Source organism: Drosophila virilis, chromosome 5 (genome assembly GCF_030788295.1).
Source record: "Drosophila virilis strain 15010-1051.87 chromosome 5, Dvir_AGI_RSII-ME, whole genome shotgun sequence".
Lineage (NCBI taxonomy): Eukaryota > Metazoa > Arthropoda > Insecta > Diptera > Drosophilidae > Drosophila > Drosophila virilis.
This window is the reverse complement of record NC_091547.1, coordinates 7,182,522-7,200,531: the sequence shown is the minus strand read 5'-3', so window position 1 is coordinate 7,200,531 and position 18,010 is coordinate 7,182,522. Positions and strand designations below refer to the sequence as shown.

The following is an 18,010-nucleotide window of genomic DNA, read 5'->3' as shown; positions in this document are numbered from 1 at the left end:
TCGACATGATTGTTTGCATTGGGCAAGAAGCGAGCGACAGGAACTCTTGTTGTGCAACGGAAACGGAAATGCAAATGGCTCACAAGAGCGGAAATCTATTTCAATAAACCTGCGACATTGATAAATTAATAATCGGACATTTTGTGGCAACTTTTGTAGTTGTTTCAGTCAACATCTAAGCATTCATACTACATCGCCCGGCAACGTTTGCCTTTGACTTTTTCCCATCATTGTCGTTGGCTTTGAAAATTCAATTATTATTCCAGGCAAAGACCCGACCATCACCGCAGACTGGGCAACAATTGCCAACGTACCTGCCAGGTGCTGGGCCTGCATCCGACACAACATGTTCTATGATCAAACGGGCAATTTGAATACCAACATGTCAGGCACCCAAAATCGAAGGCAAAAAACTTGCCAGATCCGAGCACACAACATGTTCCATGAAAGTGTTCGCCTATGCGTTGCCTTTGTTATGTCAGTTTGACATTCGGAATTAAAATTCTGCCAGATGATTTATGCATCAGTTGTCTGCATATGCAGATGCATAGCTGCCTTATGCCTTTGTCGCTCGCCCTCTCAGCCAGCCCTGTCTGCATTTTGAAATCTGTTAATTGTTTTGCTGTTGCATTGTGCGTGCCTGTTGTTGTTGTTGTTGTTGTTGTTGTTGCTGTTGATGTGGGACTCACACACACACACACATACACACGTCTGCACACGGTTCCGATAAGGTTGAGCCGTAAAAAGCTGCTGAGCTACTCAGCTACAGTTGTTGCAATTACCCCACCCCTCATCCACTGTCAAAATGCCAACTAATTTTCAGGCCAAGAGGCAGCCCCCGTCAAGCACACTTTCGGCTCATACTGTTGGCTTGTTAGCGTGCGGTTTGGCTTTGGCTTTTTGCTCAACCTCATACTGAGAGTTCTGGGCTCTGCATCTGGACGACGCCTTTGAACAGAAGCAGCTGCAGCGGCAGCAGCAACAGCGGCGACGGTTGCGGCTGTGGCTTCTGTGCTTAAGTGACAAACGGGGGCGCAGCAGTCAGTGGCAACATTGCCTGCGCGCTGCGGCAAGTGCTGTCATTTTTGCTGTCGCCCACCAACAAACCGGGTTAGGTTGGGATTTTTAATTTTTAGTTGCCACATGTACGGAAATTCATTAAAATTTGTTTTGCCAGCAGACGGCTGTGGGTCCGAAAGCCTTTGTAGCCAATGGGAATATTGCCACTGCCACTGACAGGCACAGCCAGCTCGATGGCAAACGAAACATTTCAAAGAAAAGCCAAACAGCTCGAAGGTGTTGCAGGCTCAGTAACAAATATCTCCGAGTGGGCCCCAATAACTCGAGCAACAGCAACAACAAGCAGCAAATACTTTCAGTGGATACACATTTTATAAGATTATTTAACAATGGCTTCACAAAGTTTTATGAGATATAAAATAATTACATTTTCTCAGAATTCATGACTAGAGGCAAACAATTTTCTCCTACAAAAATTTTAAATATATTGTGGCTTGCATTTTCAATTTCGGCTAATCGTAGTGAGTTTTGCTGACAGATAATTTTTACCTTAAAAAATAAATTAATATTTTTATTATTGGTATTAGTATTATTATTATTATTATTATTATTATTATGTTTTATTATTATATAAAAATGAATCTAATGAAAGCTGAAAAGAGAAAGGCTCGAACAAAGCTCGTACAAAGCTTGTCTGCAGCCTGTCTCTATGTATGTAGTTTTTATTATTTAAACTTGAACTTCGCTCCAGCATGATGTTTTCCAAGCAGATGGAGACTGACCGATAACATTTGAAAAACTTAGCAACTGTTTTTAAAGCGATTGCCGTCTGTTGACTGAAATGTTGGAAGAAGGCCTTTTGGCCAACTAACATTTATCAACAGGCAGCTGGCAAAGTTTTGCCAACGCTTCTTCTAGTCTGTTGATTCTTTTGAATGGTTTTCAATGCGACGCTTTTCTTTTTTCTTTCATTTCCATCTGCACGCTGTGCTAGCTGGCGACGCATTTTAAATGCAACGAATTTTACACCGTCTGCTGAATTTGCATTGACTGACACAATATAAATCCGAAAGTAGTTGAACCACGTCGCCCAAATGCTTTTTTAATTATGCACCTCACACACACACACACACACACACACACACACATGCACGCACACACACACTCGCACACACAGCTAGGAAAAACTGCTGCAACCTTTGTTTAACACAGACTTGCCAGCCCACATGCCGGCTAGCTCAGGTCTGTCTGCCTCTTTCTTGTTTCCTTGTGCCTTGATACTCTCTGGTGCGGCTCAGACGGCAGCTAGACAAGATTTGCCAACTGACTTTTGTTTTTATCGCGGCTGTTCTTGTTGCGGTGCCCGTGACAGACGGCAGAGAAAAGCGCTGGGACTTGACATTGGCTGCATAGGCCGCCAGTCCTTGCGAGTCCTTCAGCGCTAAATGTCATGTTGGCTGACATTAATCCTTGTCGCGTGCATTCACTGTCTGCCGCCAGGACACACAACAACACGCTGCGTGCAACCAGGCTTCACAGTTTTCAAATGCAACTTTAAGGCGCCACAAATCTGCATTTGGTTGCCAAAAGCATCCAATTAAAACCAGATTTATGCAGCACTCGTTGTTTGACACAATCCAATTCATTTGAAAACAAAAATCGACAAGAGCTTATGGACATAAACAAACGCTTAATGAATTTTTAACTTCCATCAAATACGTGGAAAAGCAACAAGCAACAAAGTAAACAAATGCAGCCAGGTAAAAATCAATTGGGTTTTTCTCTCGGTGCAACCAAAAAATTGTTGCAACAAAAAAATATAAACAAATAAATACTTTGATAGTTTGTGTTTATTCTGCAAAGCGCATTAAGCACATTTTAACGAATTTCACAACTTATTTTCGATTATTCCCCAGTTGAAACGATGAGCAACTTTGTTGTTGTTACTTTGATTTCGTAAAGCTCGAATATAAAAGACTTATGTAAGGGACAAAAAAAGAGCCAGTATTAAAATACATATCCATTCATATGAATCGATTTATATTTTATTTCAATGGATTAACTGAAAGATACGAACATCTATATTTGAATAATATTGATATCTGCAGCATTACTTTAGATAGTGAAAATCGCATAGAAAGGCGGTTTGAACAAGCGACGGCGTGTGGAGGGAGTGAATGATTCTATAAGATTGATTGGGAAAATGGGCAGAGAGACAGAGACAGAGAGAGAGAGAGGAAGAGGAAGAGGGCGAAGGAAAGAGAGAGAGAGAGAGAGGCAGAGAGCGAGAATGAGAGAGATAAGAACAAGAGAGAATAAGAATTTTATTCTAATTGAAATAGAAACAAATATCGTATCGCATTTGATAGCAGCTGATTTCATGAAAAAATTGAGTTGTAAAAGGCTATTCATAATTTGTGTGCTATTTTAAAAGAAAATATTAAAGCAACTAACTATATATTCTATGTTAATTCCTCGCGGCCCTCAAGCACAACGCCCACTCCTTGTTGCGGCCCGCTCCTAAATAATTAATCAAATATAAACACTTATTATCTAAACATGCAGCCCATTCACTGTACTTGCTAATTTGAAGGATTGCATGTAGTATACCCGGCGTTTTTGAGGTATGCAAGGCGCACGCACAGGGTATGTGCAGCATGCAATTAGAGGCAAGTCTTGTGTGTGTTGCGGTTGAATAGGTTTAAGTGTATATTTAGTACACGCGTTTATTTGATTCGATGTATTTGGCCGTAAGTTGTCATTATGCAAAATATGTTGCATTATTTATAGCATAAATACAGGCGCTGACATTGCATGTCTGGCTCGAGTTGAGCTAAAAACACAAGTAAACAAACAAGCTAAAAACCGCAGCAACTGCAACAACAACAACAACAACAACAACAACAACACATGTGCAACACAATGGCCGCCGCACTTAAAATTAATTGAACTTGAAATAAGTGCCGCACGGAGCTCAGTAGAAATTCTGTGGTCGAGCCAAAAGGCAAAAACTTTGGCAACACCAGAACACACACACATGTACACACACACACACACACAGAAAGCTTTCATTAGTTTTGGAGCCGACCAAGTTGTGCCCTGCCCAGCAGTTTACGTTTCTTCTGCTTCTTTCTGGTCAAGTTGCAAAAGGCAAACTTAATATTTAGTGCCATTTGCTTGCTCTGACAGTTTGCAGAAGTCAAATTGTTGTTGTTGTTGTTGTTGTTGTTGCTGGTCAGGTTTTCTTTTTGCTGCGCGAACAAGTTGTGGAGTAAAGTGCATTGAAATCTTTTGCAAGTAACTTGAGTAAGCCAACTTGGCACAACAATAACAAAGACACGACAACAACAACAACAACAAGAAGAACGACAACAATTCCAGCGACAAACACAACAAATAGTTTTTATCGCTGTTTGTTTTTTTTTTGATATAGTTGTCTTTGTTGTTGTTTGGTTATTTGTGCAACTTTTTTTTTTATATATATATAATGCATAAAAGTTGCCTCGCCGCTGACAGCTTGAGTGACCACAGCGCACAATAATAATAATAATAATAATAACAACAGCAACAATAAGAAGAACAACAACAATGTTGGTCAAGCAGCAAGTTTTCTATGTTTTTATTTGATATCATCAAAATGCCATTTCAGCAGCTTTAGAGGGTATTAAACGGTCATGTAAATTATGCAAAGAAACTAACAACAACAAGAGCCCGCACAAAGAGTGCGAGCGAGCGAGCGAGAGAGAGAGAGAGAGAGGGGGAGAGAGAGAGAGATAGCAAGAGGTTGGAGTTGCCATGTATCTTTGTGTTCTGGTACGTGTCAAAGCGCACACAGTGTGCCCAAAGTGCGCTAAATTAAGCTGTCATTAAGGACTTAATTAAAGTCCTTTGTTGAAAGTTGACATTGTGTAAAGAAACGTTTTGCTACTGTACTGCGAAAACAAATGACAACGACAAGCACAACAACAACAACAACATCAGTAGGGCCAACAACAATGATAACTGCTGCACTTGAAAAGCTACCAAAAAATACCAAGAAAAAAACTGGTTTTTAAAGGAAAAAGGGATACGACATCAAAGCTGCTTTCAAAATGAGTGACTATCTATGTGTGTGTGTGTGTGTGTGTGTGTGTGTGTGTTACATGTATCAAAATTTTCAACAGTATCATGCCAAAAGGGGCAGAGAGACAAACACGTTGCATGCGGCATAATGAGGCGAGGCGACGCTGCGAAAACTCATTAGCAGGCAAACAGACAAGCAGAGCGAAAGACGGAGACACGAACGGACAGGCAGACTGAGTGACAGACAGACAGAAACTCAGGCTAGTTCCATTGACAATTGCAGATTGTATTAAATAACACACACATACACACAGAAGTACTGAGCATAAAAGAGGCACTTGGCAAAAATGAAAACATAAACGACTTGGCTTTTAATTAAATATATATGTATATATGTGTGTGTGTCTGTTCGTGCGTGTGCGTGCGTGTGTGCGTGTGTGTGCATATATATGAGTATTTTTGGTAATTCTGCGCCCTTTTTGAGCAGCTGTACTTATTTAACAAGCGGCACTCGTTTACTTTGTGGCGCCACAAGAAATTCAATTGCAGCAACTGTGACTGCCAAACTGTTTTTAATTGCCGCCCAAAGGTATGCAACGAAAAACAGAAACAACGCCAAAAGCAGCCGCAAATGTCTGGCAACGTCGCCAGCAGAACAGACCAGACAACACAATTGCATTTGCTCATGTGCAAGTGTGTGTGTGTGTCTGTGTGTGTGTGCGCGTGTGTGTCTGCACAGGTGAAGCAGCGTTTTGCTTTCAGTGCGTTTGTCTGTTTAACAAAATGACTTTTATTTTGAGCTCCATTCAAAATTGTTATGTCGCCGGCGTCGTTGGCAGCATTTAAAATAATCACACTTTGAGCACCGAGCATTAAGCACACGCACACACACAGACAGACAATGAAAGAGACTGAAGTACAGACTCTTTAAAATGGCCGAGCCTCACACACACACACACACGCACACACATACAGCTTGGACGCTTCTGCACGACTTTGCATTCCAAAATTGAAACTGCAAATGCAATGAGAAAATCAACCAGACGACGGCGCGTGCTGCAATTTTTGCATACTTCTCGTTCGCTTTGAAACAATTTTGTCTAGCAAACGTGTTAGAACGTGTTCCACGTGCCCCCTCCCCCCTCATCGCAGCCCCTTCGTAAAAACACTTTCAAATTTGCAGAGTAGCCATTTGTTCTCCATGCTGCAGTCTGCCCGCCGAGATTCTATGCAAGGTGTCCCCGCAAAATTCCAATGGACCACCCCGTCTGGGAATTATGCGCTGGCCAGCCGCATTTTGTTGCTTTTTAGGCTTTCATTTGTGGCCAAATGGCGCAAATCGAGTAAAGGAAAGCCAACAAATACCAAAAACTCTGCGGCAAATTCCGAAAATCAATTCAATGTTAAATCACAAAAGGAGCGCTCCAAATTGTTAGACCTTTTATCAATTGTTGTTATTTACCCCATTTTCTTGAAAAGTTAAGATATCTCGAAATACCTTACAAAAAATTATCCTAAAACAACTGTCAATACAAACATTCAAATACAAATATTGATATGGACCGTCTGGTTCGAAAGATACTTAAATAACAATTGTCAGGCCCTTTGCAGTGCAAATATAAAAAAAAAAAATAGTAAGTAAAATTCGAATCCGAGCAGTTTTTTAACTTGAAGCAATTCAAAAAGTAACGTAAATGTCACATCAACTAGCTTTTGTCTGCTAGCAACATGTCAAAGTATGTTCTAGTATATTATCTTTTTAAGGCATTTTAAACATCTACATTATGGTCTTTGGCAAGTTCGGTCACACCAGTCGGCGACGCAACCAGTGATCTTGTTGTTGTCTTTTCGTTTAGTGCGCGTTCACCATTTATTTGGTTTTCTTTATTGTAGATTTGTGTTAATGAAAAACGCAGTCGGCTGCTGACCAATTGTAATTCAATCGCCCAAACAACAAAAATTTAATGTGCATCACATACATACAATACATTGTTGAACATATTTTTATACATACCGTTCGAATTTTCATATAGGCATTTTAGTGTGTATGCATCTTGACCTATGTATGTACATATGTATGTGTGTGTTTGCACGCACACACATATGTATATGCATTTACTGCAAGTAAATTTGAGCTGCCAGAGTCATAAATCGTGAGGCATATACGCAACAGATGTTTCTATATGAAATGAATCGGCTGATAAAAAATTAATGTGTAGCTTAATAGCTGGATAAATGTGTTATTTATTTTTCTACAAGTATATTGTTTTCAACTTGAAATAATCTGCAAAATAAAACAAAGCGCCGTGCGCCGTCGCTCTGGCAACCTTGCGCAGCAGCTTGTTTACATGTTACACCGCTCACACATAACGTGCTCTCTCGCTCGCACTTGTCCGATCGCTTGGCGGAAATGTTCAAGAATTTGTCGGCCTGCTCTTTGTGGCTGTTGTTGTTGTTGTTGCTGCAGATGCGTGGGTACCACAGCAGAAACCAGTTTGTCGCCTGGTATTTCATTTTTATGCTGTGTACCTTCTTTTATTTTATGTTTTATCAATTGTTGAGTGTTAAATGCCTCTTAAATTGAATGCACACCAGCGCGCCAAACTGTAAAACAGTAAAAATGCAAACTATGTGTGTATGTATATGTATGCATTTATAATTAATCAAAACGAAATTGTTACCAGGCATTGCAAAAAGAAATTTATTTAAAATCCATTTGCTGCTGCGGCAAATTCAATTTCATCGCAATTGCTGTGCAAGTGTACAAATATTTCGCGACCATTAAAAATAATACAACTTAAATGTGTTAACAGTTATTTAAAAAGGACTTTTTTTCTGTGCGGCTTGGCAAGTAAATTGCCAGCGGTTGCCAGTTCGACCAACAAGCACTCTGTGTGTATGAGTGTGTGTGTGTGTGTGTGTGTGTAGTGTGTCTGTCGGCAGCAATAAAAAAATAACAACAGTAATCCAATTGAGGTTTGGGCAGTCCAGTGTGCCCACGCCCGAAAACAAAAACAAGACTGAAAATCCAGAATGCAACTGCAATTGATTCCTTTGCTGCTGCTGCTATTGCTGGCATGCGGAGCCCAACAAATTGCTGGCGACTACGAAAACACGTGGAACTTCTACTACGAGCAACCCTGCTGCTCCGGCAATGAACAGTCGAATTATGCGAGGCACAAACGAGGTAAACTAATTCCGCAGATCTGCGAACTGATAAGCGTATAACTGTACAATAAAACAGATAACAGATAACATTTAAATGCTATTTGCGGGTTTTCTGAAACGATTAATTGCAATTGTTTCTCCTTTTTTTTTTTTTTTTGTTTCTGCTCAGTCAACAGTTTTGCTAATTCTTAATTGTTTATTTATGAGAACTGCGCTTGAGAGCATTTTTAAAATAGCATAAATAATATTTAATCTGCACTCTGGGTATTGATATTATTTTTCAATTTACACGCACACAAAAAAACCTTAAAAAAAAAAACAAAATACATAAAATAAAAAGTAATTGTAATTTATTTGCCACAATATTGCTATTGTTATTTATCTTATTGGTGGCGATATTAATTCAGCACGTTTTTGTCATTATTGCAAGGGGCATTTTTTTGTATTGCATTGACTACTTTTTAATATGTTATTGTCCCTTTTATTTATTTAATATTTATTTTGTATATCATTTTTACAGCAGCATCATTTGCATATTAATATCACGGCCCAATGTTGTTATTCATACGCATACTTACGAAGGCACATATATTTTTCAGCTTTGTGCAAATACCCAAGTAAATCCACACAATGCATTTAACTAGCTGCAATTATTAATGCTTTATGTAAAAGAAAAAATCCTATTGAGCTACAATAATGAACCCAATAGCTAAATCCGCCTCTCAGAGTTCAAAGCCCCGCTACCAACATATATATATATATATATATCTTTTTGCCTTTACCATAATTTCATTCAGACAATGAAATAAGTTTGCCACCTGATTGAGAAACCGGTTAAATTATGATTCGCTTCCAGGCGCTCTATTGAGTCATTTACATTAACCAAAATCCGAATGGCTTGGGAAGCCGTTGTCTATGCGGCTCGAAAGCCGGTTGTTGACCAAATTTAAACGAAAAATCTATTCATTAATCATATTGTCGGCAAACGTGATTTTTTCAAAATGCTTATGCCATTAATTAAACAAAATTTCCTTGGAGCTAAGGCAATTTGCCATTAAATGCATATATGTATGTATTTTAATTATGGACCTCTCTTGTCGGTTATGTGTTTCATTTTTAAATGAATATTCAGTTGAAAATCATGTTGAAAATCGGTTTTATCTAAGTCACATTCTCATTATTTCAAATTCGAAACTCCAATTGCCAAAAGGAAGCAATTTTTAATTTCTGTTATGCTTAACATCTTTCTATATGTTAACTTAACATGAACTCTCTTTACTATTAACTTTCTTTTAATTTTCAACAAATTAGATTGAACAATATTCATCTGATAAACCCACATTCCATCTATGGAGATACAAATGTAGTATGTTCTACAAAGTATCCTTTAAGGATTATCGCACTGCTTTTTCCATGAGAATTTCTCTCCGTGCACATATTTAAATCCCTAGTAAATATTTTGTATAAACAGTTGATTGGCACTTCTTTCCATAGTCTTTTAAATTTCTTTCTATTCTCTTGCCAACGTTTTTGCTGCGTACAAGCGAGGAGACACGCTGCCAGAGTGGCAGTGGCAGCTCCATGTTGCATGTACATGTCCAGTAAACATTTTCTAATAGTTCACGTTCAAAGATGCTGCCCAATGGGGGCCAATGGGCGGTTATTGTATCTGTATTAATGTATGTGTGTGTGTGTGTGTGTGTGTGGCATGCAACACACGGCTGGCAGCGTCAGCTATAACCGCAGCATAAAAGTTCACGTGCCGGCTAAAGCGAAAGCAACCAGCAAACGGCAACAACAAGGAGTTGCTATAGTTTTTCTAGTTGTTGTTGTTGTTGTTGACGCATATTGTAGTAAACTCGCCGGCTAAGCACTTGTAGCAGAAACGTGAGGCGATTAAAGAAACGCTCAAGTTGTTTGCGCATACTTTTAACAGAATGCATAGGTGTCCGTGCACTCCGGAGTGTCCTGTTCTCGTCCTGCACACTCTATTGACTGGCCATATGCACGTTGCTCGCTTCCCTCAAAAATGCAGCAGCTGCTTCAGATACTCGTGTACAGACAAAAAAAACACAGAGTACGATTTGTATAAATGAAGTGTTATTCAACTAACTTTGGGTGAACTCCAGTACAAAAAGTACTCGATTTTTCTATTCTTGATTCGAGTATGACTATGTTACACGAACTTATCAAATTATGATCCAAGATCAAGAATACTAAAGATATTTTTGAAAGTCCTTTTTAAAGTACTGCGATTTTTATTTAGCATATTTTGGTTTTCAATATTATTTCCAATAAAATGTTATATATGTAAAAGAAACGTGCCGGCTGTGCATAATTATGATGAAACTTGCTTGGTTTGTTTTTTTTTTTTTTCAGTGTATTCCCATGTGTTTGTGTGTATTTAATTTGGCTGGGGGTGTGTTTTAAGCCATAAATTAAGAGCAAAGCCACAAAAAGCTAAAACTATACAACATAAAATGTCAACTATAAATTTTCATGGGCGAATAAAGTTTCTTTGGTTTTGTTTTGCCACATGCAATGAAAAATTGTTATTTTTATTGATTTAACGAAATTAATAGCATTCGAATTTGATCACAATTTATGCCAGGCTATGCCCCAGCTGGCCAAGTCCCAAATGTACCGAACCGATGCACAATTCCACCTATTTTTCCCGCAATGCAACGCGCCGCTGCACCTCCGCTCCTCCCTGAACTTCCTCATGTCGTCGGCTCATTTGTTGACTCAGCGCGGCGGCAGATGCTTCGCGTCTTTATTTTTAAATTCTCCGGCCAGCCCATCTGCCTGAGAGTGTTGTTTCTATATGGCCTGTCAATGTCTTTTGCCCTTTGTTTTTTCTTTCCGCTTTTTGGCTCTGCCACGCTCCGCTGTGTAGCGCGTCAAGTTGTTCATTATTGTTAGAATGACTTCATTAGGTAGTCGGAAAACAGACAAAAAGGTGTCTGCCAGGTAGCAGGCTGTGCCACACGAACTCAGTTCGCTGTGGCACATATCTGAACTTCTCAGAGTGGGAACAATAATCTACTCTAAAATACTTTTGTAGACGAATACAGCAAATGTATTTGGCGCCGTTTGAACTAGTTCTTTCGAACTTTCCTGCAAAAAGATTTAGAAGAAGCCTAGCCAGATTTTCAATTAAATAGTCCTCGGCTAAGTTGTAAAGTTTTTACCAACAAACGAGATAAATTTCAAGTGAAATATAAACAAAAAACAGCTTATGATGTACACATTGTTGTCACATTGTTCGAATGTGTGGACACACTGATCAACAGTGTTGGGTAATGTGTTAACTGGCAGCACTTTAAAAATAATCAACTTATCTGAATTGTAGTTAAACTAAACATTCAGACTTAACCTATACTCAAATGCTTTGACATAAAATACAATAAATTTTAATTAGAACAATTTGAGAAAAAGCAATAACAATATCATAATCATAAGTTAAGCCTGGAAGTTTGAAATGCACTGGCTTGTGTGTGCATTTCAAACTGTGTCTCGAACGAATGCTTGACCCATAAAACGAATGTGATAAGCTGAACAACGTAGGCGTTATCCAAACACTGACCACGCACAAAACTCACATAAAAGCAACAACTACAACCAACACAAGGCTCTGTAGGTTTCTATAGTACACACACATCTGTGTGTGTGTGTGTGTGTATATATCTGTATTTGTATTTGTGTTGATGCTCGCGCAATTAAAACTCAGTGACACGTTTTCATTTAAGTGCTTAAGGTTTTGTGTGCCTGTGTGTTTGGCAGGGGTCGACTTTTATGAGAGTCACATGTTACACAGGGCACATAATGAAAGTTCCTTGCCACAAATTGAGTAACGAAGTGTGCAGGCGTTGCCCCTCATCATACTGATTGTTGTTGTAGCTGTTGTAGTTGCTGCTGTTGCGGCTGACAAGCGGGCAAAGCAACGACGCGTTCCCAACTGGCGTTAATGCAATGTCAAAAGCTGTTAGCTCAAAAGCTGAGAACGCACAGCACAAAAGCTGTTGGCAGTGGCTGAGGTAGCCAGGGAAAGCACTAAGTGTGTGTCTGTGTGTGTATGTGTCCCAGTTTCACTTTGATCAGCCTCTTTGCTGTATTCAGTCCGGCCCAAAGTGTGTTAACGCAAACTTTGCAACACACAGCTCACAAAATTGAGTTTCAATCCGAACTAGCACCTGACGCTAAAATTAATAATGTTAGCTAGCCAAGAAAGGACACAGAAGTCATCATTAAAAGTATGTTTTAAAGTTCGCTCTGTGCAAGTTTTAAGCGATAGCAAAATCACGTTTCTTTGCAACAACTTTGACGCAGAATTTATGTGCGAAATAAGTAGTTGCAACTAGCACGACAAGTACTTGCCACTTGCTGCACACTTCCGTCCAACTTCCTTTCAACAGCTGAACAGCTCATTGTCATCGCCAGCTGTTGCTAATGTGGGCATCACAACTATGTCATCATGTACGATATGAAAGGCAAAAAAAAAATCAATCAGTGACAAATCGAGTGTCAAGAGTTAACAAAAAATGCATTGCAAACTGAAAAAAGTACTTTGTCATGTTAATATTGTCGACATTTGCTTCGTAAAAGTTGCCAAGAACTTTATCTTCATTATAAAATTGTACAATGAGTATTGCAGTGCTGCCACCTTGATTGCCATGCTACAGATCTGGCAACGGCAAAAAACCGTTGCCTGTATTTAAGTACATTTTGCAGTGAGGATAAGGGAATGCAAATGAATTTTTTCGCTTGGTAAATTAATCCTGTTGATAGCAATAAAAATTAACATTATGCTTTATTTTATACATTTTTAATATTTGTTATATCATAAGTACTTTTTCTATAGATAAGGGTATCTACAGTTCGGCTTATTGTCATAATTCTGTTGCTCGCTTGTTCTCTGTTCATATTTACAAATCATTAAGCTGAAAAGTTTTTAGAATGAATGCGCTTGCCAAAGTTGTATAACATTTGATTGATAAACTCGACCGACTGTTGGAGCGTTCCGCTTGTGGCTGATTAAAGCGGCGGGCAAGACGAAGAAGGAAACAAATGGGGTTTATCAGTGGAGCTGTGTATTTGTCGCCTGGCCTGGCAAGCGAGAATCTATTAAACGCATAACAGTTGATTGCAATTGCGAGTAGCATGCAACATGTAGCTGACAAAAGTAATTATGTAATGCAAAATGCAATCAGTGTCGCAGACATAAAACAAAAGAGAGAGAAAGAGAGAGAGAGAGAGAGAGCACGTGGATCTAAGGCCAGGCCAAGTTGGCCCAGTTATAGCCATGTGTGTGTCGCCAGTCGTTAGCATAACTCAATTATTTAAACTAAATGCCAAATGAAATTTGTGCAAGTAATTACACAACGAGAGACTGCCGGGGAAAGGACAAACAAGTCACTTAATGCTAATTTACATTTGTAATTTTGCCAGGACGCAATCGAACGACTTATAAATACATGCATGCTAGACGGCCGTGAGTGCATTAGTTTTGTCCATTTTAATTGAATTTCATTTCGACATAATTGATTTAGCAAACGTGCAGAAATTTACCAAACCTTACCGTTTGCATTGTTAATCAAATTCGGCTCGTTTGTTGTCGATCTAACCCGGTTGCCGCCTGCCATGAGACTTATTGTGCTAGCTCTTAATTATGCAAGACTCGCATTTAGGCAACATTATATACAAGTACGCAACATATCAGCCGCATTTGGTTGCTCTCTTTGGCTCTTAAGTGCTCATTCTGCAGCGTCATTTTGGCACTCGTCGAGTGCATGCGAAATTAAGCGCACCGCAAAATGTTTATGTTCCACTGACTGAAGGTAGAGCAAGAGTTGTGCCCCAAACCAGCCACCCCTCGCCATGCCCCTCGCCGTGGCTTAGCTGTTGCAACAAAAAACTTCAAATAGCTTGTCCTCGTTTATGACGCTCTAAATGGACACACATACGAGCCAGTTCTGGTAGCCACAAAAACCAGCACACATGTGCTCTATGCTCTACTCTCTCTCTCTCTCTCTCTCTCTCTCTCGGTCTCTGTCTCTCTGGCCTCGGGGTCCATGCTGCAGGCTCATCAAATGAAGTTGCCATTGCCAAAGCTCGCAAAACACCAAAAATGAAACGGTTGCCGCATTTGTTGCGTTTTTGTTGCCTGCTTTTCGGGGGTCTGCTCTACTCAGTGTCCTGCCAGCAGCAAAGCGCATAAATGCCAGGCTCTTTCAGCTCGTCTCAGTTGTTGCCGTTGTTGCTGTTGTTGTTGTTAGTGATGCTGCTTTTTATGAGCACTGTTTTTGCATTTGCTATTTGGCAACAAAATGAACTCAACTGCTGCTGCTGCCTGCCCGCTGTCCGTCCTCTTCATAAAATGAACTAAATAGAGTTGAAAATGTTTCGTACTCGTAGCAGCAAACGGGCTCTGCAGCAGCATCAGCAGCAGCTTTAATGCGCTGCATTTGCAATATTGATGCGAAATTTGATATTCAGTCGAGGCAAATAGAAGATAAGAGCTTAAAGATCAGCTATTTGATACTTTAAGCTCAATTCGAAGAGATTTCCATAATGATTCCGACTTAATAGGGAACCGATAAATAATATATACCAGCCTTTCATTCTCTAACTCTCAAAAAAGGTTAAGTAAGATTGCAAAAACTTGATTTCTGCTCTCTGCAGCCGACTATCTGTATATATTGAAACACATGAGCAAAGACGGTGCTGCATTTTAATTATTTTTACATGCAATTTCTCGGCAAATGAAATGGCAACCACTTAAAGGCGGGTCGCTCATCGGCAACTGGCAACTGGCAAGTTGCTCCACTGGGGCCGCAGGCCACGAATCAGCGCACAAGTGTGGATAACAACACGCCTAGACATCAGACGTCTAGACAGTTTTCGAGTGCTTTATGCTGACGTAGTGCACACACACGCACACTCACACACACACACACATAACGCAAACAGAGAAAGAGTTGCCGACAAGCACAGCAGGAAGTGGAAGCCATTGCTCATAATTAGCCAGCAAAATAATGGGAAATTTACATACATGCGTAGTCAACAGAGATTAGAGACAGAAAATATAAAATGTGTGCATTCTGAACAGTTCATCGCAAGATATATGAAATGATAAATGACAAACAGCTCACAAGTTTCTAAGAAAACTTTAATTAGTTGTGCAAATTTGCAGCTTCGCAGCTAAAGCTAATTTAACTTAAATTTCGTTAGTCCCACAAGCCCAAATGGCTGAAGACATTTGCCAGAATTCAGGAGAATCACATATCAACACTCAAACTCTCTGATCTAAAACATTTACTTAAAGTATAAAGAAAAACTACTCGCCATTCGTCACACTAGCGATCCTTTATTTTTTTTATGACTGTACACCTCTGCCCACTTTGTTTATTTAAAAATGATCAAACACTGCCATTTATAAGCTGGTTAACTAGACATTTATTTTCTATTTTAATTTTTTCAAAATCCACACATTCCTATCAACTATTTTACATGACTTTCCCATCAGGTGGGCAGGCGAATGTTTTGGGTTGGTCGCTGCTTGTGGCATCTATGAGACCCTTTAGACCCGGAGGTAACAGTAACATTTCAAAGGAAACTCTCCTGTCACCAAGGGCTGCTCCGTGTGTGTGTGTGTGTGTGTGCGAGTGTGCCCTGTGACATGTCTGTGGCATGTTAGCCTGCGGTGCAGGAGACAAATTCGCAATATGTTTACTGCATTTGACTCTCTCATTATTCTTTTTGTATTTGATTCGATAATAACGTTTTTGAAAATGGCATTTCTGTCATTCTCGAGGGTAGCTAAAGAAATTGATTCAACTGCCAGTCGGTCGTAAAGACACACGCATATTTATGAAGCGCATAAAAATTATTGACATATATGGAGTCATAAATACCCACGCATATGTATGGCTGATATGTACTCGCTAAAGCACTGTATGTCCATAATAAAAAAAAAGGAACCCACCCGAAAACCGAAAGCGTTTCCCTTGGCTAAAAAAAAAAAAAAAAAGAGAAAAAGAAAATGCGAGCGAGTAAAATCGTTTGACTTCCATAAAATTGCGCGCATTGAAAGCCAGCTCGTAAATGCAATTTGATTTTGATTGGACTTGGATTAAAAGCAAATAAAGCAGACGTCGTCTGAAATGGCAAGTTTGCGAAGGTTGCTCAGTAAAACAAATTTACGACAGCTTTTGGGCTAAATGTGTGCTACCCCAACCTTTCGAATTTGATGGCCCTTCAGAGCGTTCAAATGCTCGATTGTCGCATGCAACACCTGCATCTGCAACTGCCACGCACAATATGCTATGTTATATACTTGCCACAGTTAAATGCAAACACAATATTTTTTGGCAGCTGCCAACTGATAATTTTCTGTACAAGCTTGGCGACCTTCCGGCGTCCTCAACAATATGCCTGCGATTAGCTTCCGTTCAATTTGCAATTTATTATCATTCGTAGGCAAAGGGCAGAAGCTGGAAACAGGCATCAGAGCCAGAACAGACGCCAGCCATCGACTTCCGCAGCACTCATAACAATTTATGCTGTCGCCGCTCTGCATGTGAATAAACACCGCAGAGCAACTGCCTATCAGTCGAGCTCTTTTATGGCCATAAATGTATAATATTTTTATAGACTTCTCCGCCATGAATGCGTGCCTTAATGCTGTGCGAGACAATTGTAGACTTGAAATGGAACTAGCGAATATGTTGTAGCAATTGCCATCGTAAATATGCCGCAGATTGGAAAGCTGTTTTCCCTAATAAGCCCCATAAAGTATTACAGTTTTTGCGCGCATAAATTTAACTACAAATCTTACGAGTATTGCTACAATATTGAGACAGCCAATTAATATGTATATACATATTTTTGATCCTATTTGTGCTAAATGGTTTTGCGGTTTTTATGATATTGTTTTGCTGAGATTAGGCCCAAAGGCGCCTCAAAGTAGACAACTAAATAAAAAGTGTCCAATTCCAAAAGAATATTTGGGCTTGCAGAATTTATATATAATTTACTGCAGAATTGTGGCAACACTCTATCAGTTGATCGAGCGTTGCCAGAGTATAGTTGTCACAGAATTCTTTAGTTTTTCTAAAAGGCGGCAACACGCTAGTGAATTGTATATAAAATAATTTAATTAAATACATTTTAAGGCCTTAAGCTTCGTGGTGGTGCGAGATCCATTATCTAGGAGTCCAGTGGCCTGCTCCCATTTTGAGTTCAGGTTATTTATTATTTATCCTGGAATGAGCGCTGCAATAAAGGTTTTTTTGAAGCTTAAGTTTCGACATGCAAACTACAATTTGACCTGATTCATTTACTGGAATCAAATCATTTAAATACTTCATAAGACTCTGATTGCCGTAAAAGCTCAACTTGCAATCTACAATTGGAAACTATTGCATACCCTTACCACTTGTGCGCTCCACAAAGCTCTTATAGTATATACTTAAACGCTTTTGGAGTATTAATTTAATGCTGAAGTAGACAGTTTAAAGAGAATGATAAAAATGTTTTAAAGCCATCCGCTTAAAGGCACAAACTGAGTAACAAGCAAAAAGTGGCCAACAACTAACTAAAAAAAAAAAAAATATAAAAAAATAAAAAGAAACATGTAAAAGAATTCAAAAAGAAAAAAAAACATACAGAATGCGGAAAAAGTTCGACAGCGAGCGACAAACAAAATGCGAGTACACATACGAGGTACGGGTACAATAACAATTCAAGCGTATACAAGTCG

At 39.4% G+C, this 18,010-nt stretch overlaps 1 protein-coding gene and 1 long non-coding RNA gene across 4 annotated transcripts in view; one reads left to right on the top strand and one right to left on the bottom strand.

Annotated features, from left to right (window-relative positions):
* The window catches only part of Sema2a (Semaphorin 2a), a 42,401-nt gene that overhangs the window by 9,906 nt on the left and 14,485 nt on the right, over positions 1 to 18,010 (top strand). The window contains exons 1-2 of one of the 3 annotated variants that reach the window (XM_015174658.3): positions 6,889 to 7,015; positions 7,896 to 8,269. The exons of 1 other annotated variant lie outside the window; for it this stretch is intronic. In XM_015174658.3, coding sequence (XP_015030144.1) covers positions 8,116 to 8,269 — 154 coding nt within the window. In that variant the 5' untranslated portion in view covers positions 6,889 to 7,015; positions 7,896 to 8,115. Of the gene's footprint in view, positions 1 to 6,888; positions 7,016 to 7,766; positions 8,270 to 18,010 lie in introns of those variants that run through there. One more of the 3 variants, XM_015174657.3, reaches the window with a different exon arrangement.
* Positions 7,291 to 7,893, bottom strand: LOC116651002 (uncharacterized). The gene is made up of 2 exons (XR_004304022.2): positions 7,764 to 7,893; positions 7,291 to 7,686 (listed from the first exon to the last, which is right to left on the bottom strand). It is a non-coding gene; the product is annotated as an uncharacterized lncRNA (long non-coding RNA).